The 19,488-nt window shown below is 45.2% G+C and overlaps 1 protein-coding gene across 1 annotated transcript in view; it reads left to right on the top strand.

Annotated features, from left to right (window-relative positions):
* LOC147880090 (kinesin-like protein KIN-UA) overlaps positions 1 to 19,488 on the top strand; it is a 168,665-nt gene that overhangs the window by 129,955 nt on the left and 19,222 nt on the right. Inside the window, exons 12-16 of the mRNA XM_087372136.1 lie at positions 4,951 to 5,039; positions 5,133 to 5,246; positions 5,636 to 5,802; positions 5,914 to 5,992; positions 6,099 to 6,158. Of these exons, the coding sequence (XP_087228262.1) occupies positions 4,951 to 5,039; positions 5,133 to 5,246; positions 5,636 to 5,802; positions 5,914 to 5,992; positions 6,099 to 6,158 (509 nt within the window). The remainder of the gene's footprint in view (positions 1 to 4,950; positions 5,040 to 5,132; positions 5,247 to 5,635; positions 5,803 to 5,913; positions 5,993 to 6,098; positions 6,159 to 19,488) is intronic.

Here is a 19,488-nt window from a genome sequence, read left to right as displayed (position 1 = left end):
TACGGTCCTCTATGCGTGGTATGTGATCGATGTAGGTTAGGAGTCTATTTAGGCATCCAGAGTAGGCCGGTGAGAGACTGTGATCAAAGTGTATGTCGTGGTAGGTGTCGTGCTTCCTATGTGGTGTGTGTGGTGTGGCTAAGCATGGGGTGGCAATAGTGAAGAATAGGTATGTGTGATCAGCTCCTGGAGGGAGTGGTGCTACGGTGAAGTCGGTGATACATGAAGTGAAGGTAGGGATCCCATGATGTAATCTACTACACTAGTGCCCCCCCCGTGTGGGAAGCAAGTAAAACCACCTGAGGAGGGCCATAGGTCAAGCCCATTGTAAATGATGAGATCATGCATCCTACCCAAATCAAGGAGCGCATGTCCATATGGTGTAACAGGCCCGTGTCGATCCAATGAGGTCCTAGTCATACCTGCTCCATATCTGGTAGCATGATAGAGTCGTCTCGGAAGTCCAAGAGTGGTGCCTGGCACGTGCTCATCCTGGCATTGAGGTCCCCAACAAGGAGAACTTCCCTGCGGGCTGAAAGGTCTGGGATATCCTGATGTAAGGGTGCATATGGCGATGTCTCACCCTCCTCTCGTGCCACTCTGGCGAAGTGGGATGTCTCTGGCGGGAAGTAGCATATTGCTATGAAAAGGTCACGGGTGTCTGTGTGTCGGATCCGGATCCACATGAATCGGGAGTGTGCGTCCTTCCTCTCAATGGAGATGGATCCAGCGAGGGAAGACCTGTACAATACTGCGACCCCGCGTGATCCTCGAACTCCTCCTATATCCCTCGTCTCATCCCTGAAGGCTGACTCCCATATGTAGTCACTGACTATCGATAGTGGACGCTCTGGTCTTTGGTGTGTCTCCGTGTAAAAGACTATGTCTCGTCTTGTATAAGACTCCGAGAAGTTCCCTAGGTCTGACCATAAGGTACCATTACAGTTCCAAATGAGAGAGTGTATCCCAACTTATTGAGTCACATGGGGTTTTACACACAGATCCAGATGATGTCTTGCGATAGCTTCAAATTTTTGTGCCGCCCTTCTTACTGCTGATCCTGAGACACGAGATAGAGAGGATGCTAGACAGGTTATTTGGCAGAGCATCCCTTTGTTGGTGGAACAGGATATGCATGTTTTGCTTGATGCACCTTTCACCAACACAGAGTTCAGGACTGCACTTTCAACCCTTCACAAGGGCAAGTGCCCAGGTTCGAATGGCCTTACCCCTTCTTTTTTCATTGCATTTTGGGATATGATTGGAGACTACATTACTTCAGCCTTGTAGGGCATTTGGGACTTTGGTGAGATGCCCGGGTCGCTTACAGAGGGTCTCTTCCACCTTATCCCGAAAGGAGGTTGCAGAAATCTAGTGTCCTAGTGGAGGCCTATCACACTTTTGGGGACTTGTTACAAGATTCTGGCCAAGGCAATCAGCCTCCGATTGCAGCCCGTTCTCCCAGATCTTATTCATGACCATGGCAAAAGCATTTTCGATAACATTTTCTCTTTCTGGGAAGCTTCAGAGTGGGCCATGTAGAGCGGCTAGAATCTAGCCATTCTACTTTTGGATTTTGAGAAAGCTTATGACAGAGTAGATTGGGGTTTTTTGGAGGGCACCCTTCTACGTTTTGGCTTTACTGATGCTTGGATTAGAGGTGTTTCCTCTTTGTACAGATCAGCCCATAGCCAGGTACTTATTGGTGGGGTAAGGGGTGAGAGATTTCAGATTTCTAGATCAGTCCGTCAGGGATCCCTCCTTGCTCCTTTTTTTTTTTGTTCGTGGCCGAAGCTACGAGTATCTATGTTAGATCTCAAGCTGACATCTTTGGGCTAAGACTTCCCATAAGAAGGGAAGAGGAGTTACTTGACAGTGATTTGGCAGATGACACAGCAGTTTACTTGGATGCCACTCCACAGACGCTCACTTCTTTCAGGACAGCATTGGATTTATTTTGCTTGGCGGCGGGGGCGCAGATAAATTGGCATAAATCCAATGGCTTTTGGATCAGTGATGAGGACACTCCAGTTTGGGGGCTTGACATAGATTCACTTGGGTTCAGAAGGGTGTGCCTCTCAGGTATTTGGGTTGCTAGGTTGGCTTGGATATTTCTTCCACGCAGCAATTTGCTCCCGTGTTGGAGAGCATCAGGAGGAAGCTCCTTTCTTGGAGCTCAGCCAAGCTTGATCTTGCCTCTAAGTTGTGGTGGTCAACCAGGTCCTCTTGGCCATAGCCTGGTTTGTTTGTTCTTGCTGGTGCCGTTCTAGGGACTGCATCACTCAGCTCAGGAGACCGATCAGAAATTTTCTTTGAAGTGGGCTTGATGGCACAGCAGATGCCTTAGCCAGGGTGGCTTGGGAGACCCTCATCCTCCCTACACAGGAAGGGGGTCTCAATATTATTGATCTAGATTTACAGTGCAGAGCTTTACTATGCAAGATGGTGGTGCGGGGACTTATGCCAGGGCAGGAACCGTGGAAGGCCTTTCTTATTAGTAGCATCATACAGAGGTGCACACCTTCTTTAGGAGGAGACTGGATGAGCAGTATTTGGTGGATCTTCACCACAGCACACCTCAGATCACCTTCGTCCCCTCTCATGGTTGCCATTTTGAAAGCATGGGCCAATTTCAGGAGCCCTCTTCGGAGGATTCCTCCTTCCTCTCGTGAAGAGATTGATAGGCAACCCATCACGTGGAATGATAGTATTTTAGATGATCATGGCAGACCACTTGGTGCCTCACTCTACATGCAGTGGTCCAGGTGGGAGAGGGGACTTGCATCATCTTTGGGGTCTTGGAAAGCTTTCCGCAGGCTTCCAGAGGAGACCAAATCTCAGTTGACAGGACATCTCAGAGGGAGTGCAGGGAGGATCTTGCAGATTGAGGCAGCCCTTCTAGAGGATTGGGTAGACACAGATGATATGCCACTCGCTCCACTTGGGCAGGTACTTTTACGAGAGGCAGTGTTCTGCTTCAGGTTTTGGCCTTTCGAGATGCACAAGAGGATGCTTTAGTTTTTAGTGTGCAAGATGGTGGCAGATTGCTCAGGTCCACAGAGGATATGGATGTACCCCTTGCAGAGGGATTTTACAGGATGATATGCATGCTCTCTCTCAGGATGCTGCCCCTGCTCTTACTCAGATTGATCCTCAGAATGAAGCTCAAACGCTAAACCCTGCTTTATGAGATGCAGCTTTTTCATCGAAAGATACAGATGTTGATTTAGCTTCTTTGCCTTTGATGCTTGTGCCAGAGTTTTCTTCTGTCCGGGATGTAGAAGTACCTATAACTCTTTCATTTGGTGTAATACCTCGCTGTCCTCCCTGCCCAGATTTCCCTGCTTCACTTAGTGTGATAGTACCTTCTCTCCCGCATTAAGACAATCTGTTGTGTTTTCCTCATTTCTTGCTTGGAGCAACATCCTACCACTCTGTCTACAATGAAGGAACCTAGCTTCTTGCATATTTTGGTCCATTCAACTAAGACTATCGAACAGTGAAGCATGAGGCCAAACTCGTGGATTTAATTTTACATTGTCACCTCTCACGTCCCAATAGAGACACTTGTAATTGGGTCCATGCCAATATCATCACATATGCTGCCTTGCTAATGCGACTCCCATATTTTGTCTGAAGAAGCTTTGTTTTGTGTTGGAACCAAGGAGCATGTACATAGTCCTTTGTCCTCTGATACATGAGTCCCTTTCCTTACCTTGTTTGTGCCTAAAAGCCTAGATGCATTTATGTTCTATCTCGTAGTCACCTTCCAAGGGCTATCGATCAAACTCAAACATGCATTCATGCCCCCCAGTTTAGCTACCAGGCACCACCATTGATTAACGATGAGGGGCTCACGAATCAGTTTGTAGTCTGCAAAGGACTCCAATATATCCCCTGTTGCTTGCAGTTCCCTCCATGGTCTCAGCATTGAAAGGAGTCTGACCAGCAGCAGGTTGCCGTCAAGCCACCTACAAGTTCTGCATGCTTAATTTTGTCCTTTTTAGAAGTGGCAAAGGGATTGAAGATAACTGGGTTCATGACTTACTGCCCCAGCAGGGATACTACACTCTGCAATCCCTTACCCCACCCCTAACTCAGCTCCATTTTGTGGGTCATGGCTCCAGTCACCTGAATACGAGTTCATGACTTACTACCCCACTACAGATTACTCACTCTGCAATCCTTTACCCATCCCCTGACTCAGCTGAATTTTGTTGGGCCACGGCCCACGGCTCCTGTCACCTGTGGTTCATTATCCACTATCCATAACAACTTTCCTTCAGACAATGCGGGCTACATGGTAGGATTTCAATATTTTACTTAAACAATTATCCTTCAGACAATGCAGGCTATATGCTAGAATAATCCTTGTTTCTGGGTGCTCTAGTTGACCACATATATGACTTTCTGGTGTCTTTGGAACAGCTATACCTTTTAAAACAAACTTCAACCACGCCTTTTGATTTATTTTGTGTCACAGACACTTGACTTTAGGACCCAGTGCAAGGTGTGAAGTGTTGGATTCCATGGTACCTAGATAGATTAACAGAGCTTTGGCAACATTTCTTCTTCAAGAGATGGCACAGGATAGAGACAAAGGGGTCTCAGAGCAGGACTGATTCACCTTCAATGGTTACTTGAGCAGCGTACAAGTTTCCTTTTACTCTATAAACAGATGGTTCACTCCAAGGCCAAGTAAAAATGTAATAGATCGGCACTCAGAAACAAAATTTCACAATCAAAAGACAATCTGTTGTCGCTTGCCGTTTTTCAGTTAGCACATGCAATCCATTATCTTTACAAGCTCTCCACAAAACGACCTTCTTCTAGCACTGATCATTGAGGTGGAGTTCACCTACGTGGATGTTAGACAAAATGTATAGAGAAACAAAGGAGTTAGGGAGCGAGAAAGAGGGAACAGAGAGGTGAACTAATGTTGTTGAGCAGGAAATACAAAGACATCTCTCATTATCAATATAGCTCCATGCGGCGAGTATTTTCAAGAAACTATATCTTCCCTGAAGTTCGGTATACGGGTAATGTTATCCTTTCCTCCTATATTTACCTTTGTTTCTTTATGCATATAATTAAACTGCAGTATTCTGATTGGACAGCAGCTAAATCCACAGGCAATGAAAGTGGGTTCCAGAGCTATTCTAAATTTTGAGGAGGAATTTCGTGTGCTCAATAAGAACCTACAGGAGGAAGTTCAACCCGGTGTAGAGACAGTACAAGGCTCTGAGGTGTGGGATTCACTGAAACAGAAATCTATTTCTAGAATCTAGTCTTGAAAAGCAGTTGTCCTTAAGTTCTTGTAAAGATGGTATGGCATTCACTGAAACAGAAATCAATTTCTAGAATCAGATGCTTGAAAAGTGAGAACAAGGATATCCTGCTGAAGTTCTTGTACACGGTGTAGGAATTAGCAGGACAGAGCACTTGCTCTTCCTCTGTTTGTATGGTATAGTTTTTGGTTGTTATTTCTATTAAATTCATTTCTAATGATTCCTGTGAATCATGTGCACTGTGTATCCTCAATGCTGTGAGTTTCTGTAGAACATTTATCTATCAAGAGTCAATCAATGTTAAGACATCAGAAAGTATGTATGTATTCTAAAAGGCCTTTATTTAGGCTGTACCTTACGAAGTGCTCGACCTGAAGCACTCTCAAGTGACACCAAATCCTCAAGGTCAATTGGAAGAATTTCAACTTTTGATAGAGGCTCAGAAAGATAATTCCTCTAAATACAATGGTCTTTCAGAGCATAAAAGAAAAAGAAATCAAGAGAAGAAAGACAGGTGTGGTACTCTCTACAGCCACCTGAAGACTTGCTGAAGTTTTTATGTATGTTAGTATTTCTCATGAGATATTAAGGTGTCTATCTGACTTACATGTGTCTTTGGTTTCAGAAAGGATCTGATAAAAATAGCTACAAAGGAAGATAGATTTGGGCAAGCTTTAACGGATGTGAGTATAAATTATAAAGAGGTGCTCTACCATCTAAACATAGCTTTCAAAACTTACTGAGCTTTGAAATCCTGAGGATGTTGATCATATGCCCATGTTTCTAAGTTGTTTCTGTCCTACCATCCAGGATGAAATACAGGAGCTTCAAAAATCATACAAGAAGCACTACGTTGATGAGTTGCAGAATGTAGGTTTCTTATGACCTGTCAAAGTGTACTGATCCACCTAAACATTAATTCTGTTATTTCCATGCGAGATCTTTATAATATAAGAATTATATCTAGCTTGTATAAGAGAGTAAGTACAAAAAAGAGAGGTAACTAGTGAAAATATAGTAATACTTCAGCTCTTTGCGAGTTTGTCATTATCACTTTTCATCTCATCTGACACCTGTTGTAGCTCGTACTCAGGCTGTCAATTATTAGGGAGTGCACAAAATATTTGGATAAATCTTCGCCTGTCTAATTATGGATGACCTTCATATGACCATGACAATGTATACACCTCTGGGATGGAGGGAGGAAACCGAGGACCCACAAACTCTATATGAGAAAAATCCATGGTCATATGAAAATATAGAGTTCGTAAGGTCTAGCCTTGATGAAACAAAGATAAGTACAAAACTTTCTAAAGCTATATAATTTCGACACTCTAACATGAGAAAAGGCTTCATTCATATCATTTCAATCGTTTTGACTACAAACATGACCATATTTGGAGTCCTATTGACCAAGTTATGGCCATAAAACAAATGGCAGGTGGAGCCTCCCAAGTGGTCGCGATGCCTTACCTTAACCTTGTTGATGTTCATGATTTCAATCCTTCAAGGGATCAGACTTTGTTTGAAGGTCATGAATTCAGCATATGCATGGTGGAAATATGTAGAAAATTTCCCACTGTCAATGTCAGGCTGATATTATTCACTTTTATCTCTATTTCCTTCTTAGCATTTTCTGCCTTCACTAGAGTCACAATAGAAGTTGTTGAAATGGACTCCATGTTGTAGTGCTTGGTCTCTTGATAAATCATGTTATTGGATTGAGTAGCGGCTTGGTTCTTTCTTCATCCCTTTAAAGGGTGGCTTGTATAGTGGCCCTGAGTTTTCCAGATCTGAGAAACTTTACAGTGGTTTTTTTTCCAAAAAAGAGACTTCTATTAAGTAAGAAAGAAACCCGCTAGAGCAAGCTCTATGCAGAAATACACCATGCTAAGCATGTAATAAAAAACACCTCAGAGGAATGAGGTAGAAAGAAACCAAGGCTGAGGCTGAAAATGCCATCTCAACCGTGTAGACGTCTCAACAAAGAAGGGAGAGTCTCTCCAATCTCTGAGAAAAGTAACTCTCCTGGAGGAGCCTGCTCGAGATGATCCCTGCATGGTCGCCCAAATGGCTGGGGATGGTTTGAGGCTGGGGATGGTGGGACTTGTTATCCACTATATTTCTGATTAGCGTAGATCAAGGTGGACATCAGTAATCAGCTAGTATGACATTTTGAATGTTTAAGGATATTGAATAGAGAGGTTGCAATGGAGAATAGAGATGATTCATATTTTTTTGATACCTCCATTGCATAGATTAAATGATACCTATCTTGAAGAGACATGAGGTAGGAGAATGCCAAGCTAACTAGGAATGGAATGGAAATATGGAAAGCATAATGGAAAGGCAAAATGGAAAACAAATGAAAGAACAAGTGCTTGGCAATGATAACCAAAATACTCACATGATATAAGGCTTGATGTTGACTGATGTGAAAAGACTCAAGACAAGTACAACACTATATAGCATGATACTAGACTCTAGAAAGTCACAATGTCTATGGGATATCTCCCAAGATGACACGTGGCATGTCTAGGACTCACTAAACTATAAAACAAATGGAAACAAGAACAGAACATGACAATGACGGTCATCAAAACTGTGCATACCGGTGGAGGGACAAAAGCAGTAGAGCCCAATTTGCCTTCACAGCCACCCTCATCCACGTTTAAAACACCCGAACAACACAATCACAAGGCAAAAGACTTTCATTCAACATCCTTGTCCCTACACCCCTCTATTCCATGAACAATCCTGGATCTCTTTGACATCAAGTCAATCATCTGCCTCATATACTCAAAGCCATCACCCCTCTTCTATGCCATCGAACACTTACAAAGAGTTCTTCAATTCACACATAGCCAACAAACACTACTTCCCCATAGCCTATGAGCAAAGAAATTGAACAACGCGCTATGTCAGAACCCACCACAATTCTGTCAGAGAACCCACACCGAAAGCAACATAAAGTAGTCAAGTACTTCACACAAGCACCTCATATGAGACCAGACTATCTTCTTTTATGACATCCAATGATCAAGTATGGCAACAATCACAAGAGCTCCTTCTTCGACCAACAGTATGCCATCTTCATTTGGAATTGCACCTTTGGACTGCATGAAGACTAGTACTTTAAGCCATCTACTTCCCATAGTCCCGTTGCCACAACCAAGGCCTTTTCCAAGATCATCCATGAGCACCGGCTTGCTGCTCCAGCCAAAAGCATGCACTATGTCCTTACAAGCCATGCATGGAGCTATACACTAACATGGTCTCTTTGTCGAAAACCCGCCACCCACAAACTCCCATTGATATTCTTTTATGTGAGTTGAGCCAAGCTCACGTGATGCAACTCACCATCTCTGCAGTTAAATTAGCCAAGGTCTCTACAACTACAACTGAACACCCGCCTGATCCACCTACGGCCTTTAAGCTAATGTGTGCTTTTAAGTTGTATGACGACTAACCAGCCCGCACTCTTTCTCTGCACCACCCCCGTTATTCCTCACCTCTTCATGCTATGATAGCCCCTCACGGCTTCTCCTACTCCAACTCTCGTATTTTTATCAAGATGCTCTAGCACCATAGTTTCTCTTGAGGACTTGCCGCACACGTCATCTTTCTTCGAAGGCACCCTAGCCCACACACAGTCGTCTGTCAAGCTATCTCCAACCTGAACCTCCCAGCAAAAGCCACGGCCTCTCCTTCACGATAGTAGCTGCTCACAGAGCTCCAATCTCCTGCAGAGACGCCACCCTTGTCCCAAAGCTCCTGCCTCCACAGTAGTCCTCTTCCACATAGTTTTGCGACCTTGCCCTCCTGACTTGTAGAGAATCCCATCCCGTGAAGATAGCCAGTAGCGCGGCCTATCCCATCATCATCCACGCAGCTCTAAACTTGCTTCTTCAGGTCGGCAATTCTACCACGGCCTCGTGTGACAGCTACTGCTCGCCAAACTCTACTGCCTACTGCTTTGCTTTTCTACATGTGTTCCCTTCTCCCACTTGTGACTCCTCTCGATTCCTCTCTATCTAGCATTACTCTCTGGAACAAACTCTCCAACAATTGCCATCAGTCCCCGAGTGAGCAACACGGCCTATCACCAAGCTGTTCAAAGAGCTCTCATCTCCCGCCACCTTAGGTTCTCCTCACCTACCCAGAAAGAGATGCTTCCACAATCGGTTACTTGGACTCCTCATTCACGTGCTTGTTTGCAACCCTCTCGTCACAAGAGCCACAGGCCTCCCTTTCACAACGATCACAGTCTTGCATCAGAAAGCTCCGGTGTTGGGGCTTCTCTCATGGAATTAGCGCACACACTCTCCAACCAAGCTCCTACAACTTGTTGCTACAAGATCACCTGCTCCATCGCTCACTAACTCCAACACTCCATCCCTCTCTCCAAAAGCCTCAGCCCACACCCATATGGTGGAATACGACCTACAGTAGCCACGCTCTCTGCCAGCCACCCTTGGTAACAGCCCCGTTCCTCCAAGCTTCCCCCTGAAGGGCCTCAAGCCAGCCCCACGATCAGCTTTTCCTCCTCCTGCAAGCCGCCATCTCCTCGTAGCATGCCGCTTGTAGTCGCCACCTCGCCATCCAGAACCTCCTCGCCTCGTCTTCACGTAGCCACCTTTGCATGCATGCCTTTTTTATTATAGCCACGTCATCCCATGCTTTTTACCACTCTCTCGATCCTTTCTTCAAACTATACCAAGGCCCTTAATGCCCATATGGTTCTAGTTAGACATTCACTCACTTGCATGTCTCCAACACTTAGCATTTAGTTGCCCAAACTACCACATATGGTGAGCACCATTCCAACATAATGGATTTTCAAGACAACCACGACAAAAAATGCTCATGCCCTCATACAAAAAGGACTCGGGACAACCATGAAAGCACATGTCATCCCTCAACAAAACACCATCTCACTTTGGATGCCATGCTCTGGATTAGCCTGCTGCAACCACACTGCTTTCCATCATCTCCTAGAAGTCCCTGGAGAAGCATCTGCCCTCTCAAGAAAGTATATCATCAATGTGGAGTTTTTTATGAGAGTATCCATAGCTCATTTCCACTACCAAGTAGCTATGTACATAGCTATGCACTCACCTAGCAACATGCAACAAGTGAAAAACATTTTTTCATTTTTATCCACACATCTCTAGCAAACCCTTCTCTTCTGCTGTGACATTCATGTCCAGCAGATAAAGAAAAAACATCAGCAAACCACCTGGATCAAAAACAAAGCAAGCTTGTACTCTATGCCTCTGCTTTCCTTTTCCCGGATCAAAAGGAAAACTTTGAACCCTCCACTGCCAGATATGCATAATCCACCATCCCCCCTGGATCAAAAGGAATCAACAACACACCAAATTGATGTAGCCACCAGCTCCCTCTATATTTCCACATCCTCACTAAGCCTTTAGGATCCCATAGCTTATCCTGCCAAGACATTACACAACTCCACTGGCTATTAGCCATCACTCTTGTATCATGAGTCTTGCTCCTCTTCTCATGAGTCACATCTTTTGAGGTCACTACCTCACTCACAGATCTCACAGGCACCACCAGCTCATAATCTGTGATTAGGGACTTCTCAACTGACCCTATTGCCTCAACCTTATAAGCTGCAAATCTTAACCCATCACATGAATTATCAAGATCACCCAGGAGCAAACAAACATCCTTCCCACCTGTAGAATGCTCAAACATATCAGCACACTCTTTCTTGTCTTTGCCAACCACGCATGCAAAATCCAGAAGGGTATCATCAAGTAGAGCATCCAGCTGATCATCAACCACACTATCACTGCCATCCAGCTCAACATGCATACTAGTGTTTACATTCTTTTTCGAAGAGATCAATGCTAACATATCATCCAGTGCATCATCAAGGAAGCAATCCAGCTCATCAACTGAATCACCATCATCTTGTAAACACTGAATCTTAACCTCATCATACTCATCACAGTTTGCATGCACACAATCAACACTTGCTGGTCCCACCCAAACTAAGTGTTTTAACTGCAGGTCTTTTACTTTATCAGTAATAGCCACATCAGCTTCATCACTATCACACATAATTGAGCTCTCATCTTCACTGCTAGTTTCACCTCTTTCTTCCTCACTTGCTGAACCTAAAATCTCAGCCCCCTTCAGTATGCACAATCACAGTGTCAACCACAAATTGATTGCATTCAGCCATCATATGCACATCATCACCACACAACACTAGAGCATGATCATCATCTACACACACAGACTTATCCTTAGCTACCTTTAATGGGCTCTCAACCTTTTGGCCATCTGTGGCAGCAACCCCTTCTCTTGGGCTCTCCTCTGCCATCTCACATAGAACCAGTTGAGCAATACCCTCCTCCAGAGCAACTGACAAGCCTCCATTCATAAGTGTAATGATTTCCAGCTCCCCTATATCATCAGGTTCCTTCAACAGTGAAGACAACTAACTCTCTTCCTCTGATGAGATGCTCTCTTCCCTTGTCTCACTCAAAAAATCTCTCTTCATCTGTGATTGTCTCCTCAGGTTCCTCTTCCAATTCCAGCCTACAGCTCATCACATAACCTGGTACTCTCCTTGCGCCAGCTGAACTTCCTTCTTCTCCATCCATAGCCTCTCCTCTTTTGTTATTTTGACCTCTGCTTCTTCCTACAGTCTCCATCCAATTTAGGCTGAATGTTTTCATCAGCTCCACAACTTCATGCAAATCCTTTTTCAGGGAATCATCCTGCACAGGAACAGACACCGGCTCTCTCTCTACATATGCTTTGATCATTTCTGCCCTGTTGACTAGGGTTTTAGGCTCCTCTTGCATGCCAAGCTGCCTTAGTCTCTTGACTTTCCACTCCTCCTCCCTGGCCACTCTAACTGCATCCTCAAAACTATCAATATTCCTCAGCTCCACCTTCAAACGGAGTAAAGGCTCCAGACCCAGCCACAAACCGGTCTCTCTTTATTATCTGCGGGGGTACTTCAGGAATCAAAGCCTCACACCATAGACTCCACAGTCTACCAAACTCTATCAGATACTGATCCACATCTTGACTATCCTTTTGCTGAGTTTTGCACAACTCCTTCCATACTTCATTAGGGCTCCTGGATTGTGCAAACCGTAAAAGAAAAGCTGCTCTCACCACTGTATACTCCGGATTTTGATGCTAAGGATGAGTAGTCCTGAAGGTAACCACTTGAGTCTGTAACCATGCTTTTGCAATTCCGTGCAAACAATAATTGATGATCTGAAACAAAATCTCAGGGGTTGCCCTATCTTTCATAAGTGCTGTAAATTCCATCTTTTCCAGGAATCTCACTGCATTCTCATATGGCATCCCCCAAAACTCTGGGAAGTCCTCTGCCTTCTCTCTCAGCTCTTCAACACTACAACTGATTGCACAACTTCACACTTGTAAACTGAAGTGCACAGTCCTCCATGGAGGCGCCAAAACGTGGAGGGACAAAAGCAGTAGAGCCCAATCCACCTTCACAGCCACCCTCATCCACGTTTAAAACACCCGAACAACACAATCACAAGGCAAAAGACTTTCATTCAACATCCTTGTCCCTACACCCCTCTACATTCAGCACATATACTGGCCACATTTCTTCTGGAAGCCAAACAACCTCAAGAAAAAACCAGTGGACCACACAGCCCAACACAAGCTTCTACTGTCTGAGCTCAAGCTCAGGAAATACATAGATGACCTTTGAAACATAACTCCAGAAAATGACAACTTCAGGACTGCATAACTACCATGAACACATCCTGATAGCTCAAGGTATAACAACCATGCTCATATCTTTCCTGACAAAATCCATGAACAATCCCGGATCTCTTTGACTTCAAGTCAATCATCTGCCTCATATACTCAAAGCCATCACCCCTCTTTTATGCCATCGAACACTTACAAAGAGTTCTTCAATTCACACATAGCCAACAAACACTACTTCCCCATAGCCTATGAGCAAAGAAATTGAACAACACGCTATGTCAGAACCCACCACAATTCTGTCAGAGAACCCACACCGAAAGCAACATAAAGTAGTCAAGTACTTCACACAAGCACCTCATATGAGACCAGACTATCTTCTTTTATGACATCCAATGATCAAGTATGGCAACAATCACAAGAGCTCCTTCTTCGACCAACAGTATGCCATCTTCATTTGGAATTGCACCTTTGGACTGCATGAAGACTAGTACTTTAAGCCATCTACTGCCCATAGTCCCGTGCCACAAGCAAGGCCTTTTCCAAGATCATCCATGAGCACCGGCTTGCTGCTCCAGCCAAAAGCATGCACTATGTCCTTACAAGCCATGCATGGAGCTATACACTAACATGGTCTCTTTGTCGAAAACCCGCCACCCACAAACTCCCATTGATATTCTTTTATGTGAGTTGAGCCAAGCTCACGTGATGCAACTCACCATCTCTGCAGTTCCATTAGCCAAGGTCTCTACAACGACAACTGAACCCGCCTAATCCACCTATGGCCTTTAAGCTAATGTGTGCTTTTAAGTTGTATGACGACTAACCAGCCCGCACTCTTTCTCTACACTACCCCCGTTATTCCTCACCTCTTCATGCTATGATAGCCCCTCACGGCTTCTCCTACTCCAACTCTCGTATTTTTATCAAGATGCTCCAGCACCATAGTTTCTCTTGAGGGCTTGCCGCACACGTCATCTTTCTTCAAAGGGACCCTAGCCCACACACAGTCGTCTGTCAAGCTATCTCCAACCAGCACCTCCCAGCAAAAGCCACGGCCTCTCCTTCACGATAGTAGCTGCTCACAGAGCTCCAATCTCCTACAGAGACGCCACCCTTGTCCCAAAGCTCCTGCCTCCACAATAGTCCTCTTCCACGTAGCTTCGCCACCTTGCCCTCCTGACTTGTAGAGAATCCCATCCCGTGAAGATAGCCAGTAGCGCGGCTTCTCCCGTCATCATCCACGCAGCTCTGAACTTGCTTCTTCAGGTCGGCAAATCTACCACGGCCTCGTGTGACAGCTACTGCTCGCCAAACTCTACTGCCTACTGCTCCGCTTTTCTACATGTATTCCCTTCTCCCACTTGTGACTCCTCTCGATTCCTCTCTATCTAGCATTACTCTCTGGAACAAACTCTCCAACAATTGCCATCAGTCCCCGAGTGAGCAGCGCGGCCTGTCACCAAGCTGCTCACAGAGCTCTCGTCTCCCACCGCCTCAGGTTCTCGTCGCCTACCCAGAAAGAGATGCTTCCACAATCGGTTACTTGGACTCCTCATTCACGCGCTTGTCTGCAACCCTCTCCTCACAAGAGCCACAGGATTGCCTTTCACAACGATCACAGTCTTGCATCAGAAAGCTCCGGTGTTGGGGCTTCTCTCGTGGAATTAGCGCACACACTCGCCAACCAAGCTCCTACAACTTGTTGCTACAAGATCACGTGCTCCATCGCTCACTAACTCCAGCACTCCATCCCTCTCTCCAAAAGCCTCAGCCCACGCCCATATGGTGGAATACGACCTGCAGTAGCGACGCTCTCTGCCAGCCACCCTTGGTAACAGCCCCGTTCCTCCAAGCTTCCCCCTGAAGGGCCTCAAGCCAGCTCCACGATCAGCTTTTCCTCCTCCTGCAAGCCGCCATCTCCTCATAGCATGCCGCTTGCAGTCGCCACCTCGCCATCCAGAACCTCCTCGCCTCGTCCTCACGTAGCCACCTTTGCATGCATGTCTTTTTGATTATAGCCACGTCATCCCATGCTTTTTACCACTCTTTCCATCCTTCCTTCAAACTATACCAAGGCCCTTAATGCCCATATGGTTCTAGTTAGACATTCACTCACATGCATGCCTCCAACACTTAGCATTTAGTTGCCCAAACTACCACATATGGTGAGCACCATTCCAACATAATGGATTTTCAAGACAACCACGACAAAAAAATGCTCATGCCCTCGTACAAAAAGGACTCGGGACAACCATGAAAGCACATGTCATCCCTCAACAAAACACCATCTCACTTTGGATGCCATGCTCTGGATTAGCCTGCTGCAACCACACTACTTTCCATCATCTCCCAGAAGTCCCTGGAGAAGCATCTGCCATCTCAAGAAAGTATATCATCAATGTGGAGTTTTTTATGAGAGTATCCATAGCTCATTTCCACTATCAACTAGCTATGCACTCACCCAGCAACATGCAACAAGTGAAAAACATTTTTTCATTTTTATCCACACACCGGTCTAGAACTAGACATGGTTCCCACTCAATTTCAAAGGCAAGTGAGCATGGCTCAGAGGCTAGTGAGCATAACATAGAAATCTCATCTAGCATGGCTCAGAGGCTCACCATGCATGGATGCATGACCAACTCAGAGGTCTAGGAGACCAATGCACCAACATCCTGGAACTCTCAAGCCAGGCCTGATAAACAAATAGACCTATCAAAGCCAATACATATGGCTTCCACAATACATCCCCCCTTGGCTTCATAACAGGACATGTTAGGAAGTCACACACCAAAAAATAGGAAAACCAATACATCTTTTTAGGAGGACTATCCAAGGCAAAGGACCTTTAGACTCAATGAAAACCAAACACTCAATACATATCATTTTAGGGGGACTACCCAAGGTAGAGGACCCCAAAATAACATCAAGCATGTAGTAATAAAAAATAGATCTCTTATGATAAGAGATGTCCTCCAAGTAGCCACTACAAATGTGTGCACATCCCTGCGAGACGATGACGATGTCGATGAAGCGCTAGGTAGGAATGCCCCAAAAGATGTGACAGTGAAGTCCATGGGGTAGCTAAATGGAGCGGTCACATGGTGTCTCTCAAAATGGATGAGTGAGGGTCACCAATGTCGAGATAGATGTCGGAGGTGTCACGAGCACTTCGAGGAGCCAATCAATGTGTACCACGGGCACCACGAGCACTCGGAGAGGTGATCGAAGAAGTCAAGGAGTAACCAGGACTCACATCAAGCTCACATTAAGCTTCTTTTTGCTGTTCAGATAGCGAGCAGTGGGAGGCAATCTTGGCGGCAGATTTGGCAAGCAAGATGGCGGCACTAGAGGTGCTGCAAATGGTGGTCTGTGCTGCTCAGATGGCGGACAATGAGAAGCCTGCTTCTGCGCAGAAATGGAGAAGCATTGTTGAGGCGGATTTTTGGCAGAGAAGGAGCAGAGCTACATGGGCAGAGCTACGTGGGCAGCAGCAGCAGCGTGGGCTGCTAGATGGTGGGCATTTTGCTAGATGGCAGGCAGAGCTACGTGGGCAGCAGCAGCAGCGTGGGCTGCTAGATGGCGGGCAGAGAAGAATGTCAGAAGTGGAGCTGAGACAGGGCATAGGACTGGCAGCAAGCTTGGCGCAGGTGGAGCAGATATGGCGGGTAAAATGGGAAGCTCACGATCAGTCCACGAACAAGCACGAACAGTCCACCTTGGAGAAGTCAATGTTGATGAAGATGTAGATGGAGCTCAAGGTCTTCATGTTGGAGATGAGGCAATGGAAGAAGAGGGAGTGCTTAAGGAAGGAGAGGAGGAGAGGATAGCCCTCCAAGTGGAAGAGAGGACCTTCCAATGAGGAGGAGGGAAGGCAGCTTCATGGCTACTCTCTTACCTCAACCTCTTGGAGGTGGCTGTGATACGAAATGAAGAGACATGGAGGTAGGAGAATGCCAAGCTGACTAGGAACGGAATGGAAATATGGAAAGCAAATGAAAGAACAAGCTAGGCAATGATAACCAAAATAATCACATGATATAAGGCTTGATGTTGACTAATGTGAAAAGTCTCAAGACAAGTACAACACTATATAGTGTGACACTAGACTCTAGAAAGTCACAATGTCTATGGGATATCTCCCAATATGACACGTGGCATATCTAGGACTCACTAGACCATAAAACACCCCTTAGACACCTAGTACACTCATTTTTGACTCACTTTGGCTTCATATTCCAACATATCTCAGGCTTGGTTGGAAGCTCCATAGCTCTCCAACAAGAAAACAAGACATTCATTATTTTCATGGGTATCTTGAATACTAAATCTGGTTATGGATGACCAATTCCTGCAAGTTGCCTGCAAAAGGTTAAAATATAAGGTTGTGTGAGACATGCTGTTCTCTCCCAACGATGTTCCCTGTCTTGCATGCTATAGTTTCCCACTTACCGCTCCTCCCCCTCTACATAGGCTGCTCTCTTTCCTCATCCTTGTGACCTTTCAATGCCACCCCCCTACAGCTTCTGTCTGATTTCTATCACCTCTCCTATGCCCGCGAGTACATAGTGAACCCATTGGAGTAGTCACTAGAGCTAGCAACTTCATCAAAGTTGTCATTGACTTGGACAAACAAGAGCCGTGGTTGTCAAGTCCAAGTTGGAACTCTGAAGGGGAAGAAGCAGTGCAAAGTGGAGAGCAAGCGAAGGGGGAAGGCATGAAGGATGAGTCTCCATTCTAAGATCTTAGAAGTCAAAATAGCATCCCCTCTTCTATTGCAACTATATCTTCATGAACAACCACTTTGATGGGGTTGGCGACCACTTCAGCACCTGACGTGACATTGCAAACTTGTCAAGCTGCTATTGTGTCTATTATCCACAATAAATGTTTTCTATCAAGTCTAGCCTCTACCCCCATGGCACACCTTATTCCTCATTTCTCTTCAATCATGTCCCTAGCACCGTCCATCAATGTTCCACCTCCTCTCTCCTGTGGTATCTTTTCCACTATCTTTGTCCTTTTATATTGCTTACCGTTCATACATGCCATCGATTCCATCCTTTTCCCCAATTTCTCTTGCATCCTCGGTGGTGACTTCCACATCTTCTATTTTTTCTCTATCTGCATTTGCATCAGTAGTGCCTTCAGCACCTGCAGTACCTTCTACGCCCTTTTTATCTATGGTTACATCAGCGACTTTACCAATGTGGTCTTCCCTAGGGACCTTGCCTCATCCATGGCTTGTCAACCATATGCCCCCATGGCACCCACACTTTCTATTGTTCAATCAGAAGGTCCTTCAACTTTTGCAACCACTTCAAGACCCTAGAGCGGGTCATGAGCTATGGCGATTCTCAGTTCTATAGAGAGAGGGAGACTTCTAGAATTTCTCAACAAGGTTCATTTGAAAACCCAAAAGTTTAGGGCTAACTACATGAGGATGCAGAATCTCATGTAGAAAATTCTTCACAGCATGTAAGGCCAAAGGTGTGGAGAACAAGCATGCCTGTTTACACATCTTCTTCTCATCTTTGGAAGATGCTGATGCATGGTACAATCAATTCCTGTTTGATTATTTCCTAACTTAGTTAGACCTCAAAGAGGAAATTTTACAGACTTTCAAGCTATAAATGTTTGAACATATGATTGTCCAAGAGTTGTTCATAGACACAATGAAACCAGGAGAGAGCATCTCTGAGTTATAACTCGAATGAGGGTCTTGGCTGACAAGATGTCAAACCTACCTAATGTTGTTGTCATGAAAGAGTGGTTCTTGAAAGCATTATCCCCCAATATTGCAATAAGACTTGTTGATGAACTTCCTGAGCATGCCTCCTTGCAAGACTTCTTGAGGTAAGCCTTGAAGGTGGAACAGCCTCAATTAAGTTTTGAACCACCACAACCCTGTTTTGGAGCGAGGAGGGGGATGTATTGTGGGAGCCATGTATTGGCTTTGATAGGGTCTCTTTATCATCCCTGGCCGAGTTCTAGGATGTTGGTGTATTCCTAGACCTATGAGCTGGTCATGTAGCCATGCTAAGACATGAGCCTCTGAGTCATGTTGAGTCTCAAGCCATGAGAGTGCTTGGATGAACCACTGAAATGCTCAGACTTTAGCCTCTGAGTTTCTTAGGGCGCATAGATTAGTAGTCCTTCATTGTCATGTTCTGTTCTTGGTTCCATTCCAGTAGTCCCTCGCCTTTCCTTCATGGGGGGGTGTTAGAACATGAAGACAAGTTGAGTGTGTTTTAGTGTGTTCTACCAGGAGTTCTAGTAGAGTCTTATGTGTGAGAGCCATGTGTGATATTGGGAACCATCCCATATACATTTATGCACTCTAGTGTGTGTGCCTATCCTATAAAGGCTTGTGCTTGTCACTTGTCAAATCATTCAATCTAATAAAGCTTACAAGCACTTTGGTCTATAGCTTGGTCTACAGTTTTGTCCATACAGTTTTGTA

The sequence above is a fragment of the Dipteris shenzhenensis genome, chromosome 33 (genome assembly GCF_047967505.1).
Source record: "Dipteris shenzhenensis isolate YYH24624 ecotype China chromosome 33, Dip_SZ_1.0, whole genome shotgun sequence".
Lineage (NCBI taxonomy): Eukaryota > Viridiplantae > Streptophyta > Polypodiopsida > Gleicheniales > Dipteridaceae > Dipteris > Dipteris shenzhenensis.
This window is presented reverse-complemented; position numbering and strand designations above follow the sequence as displayed.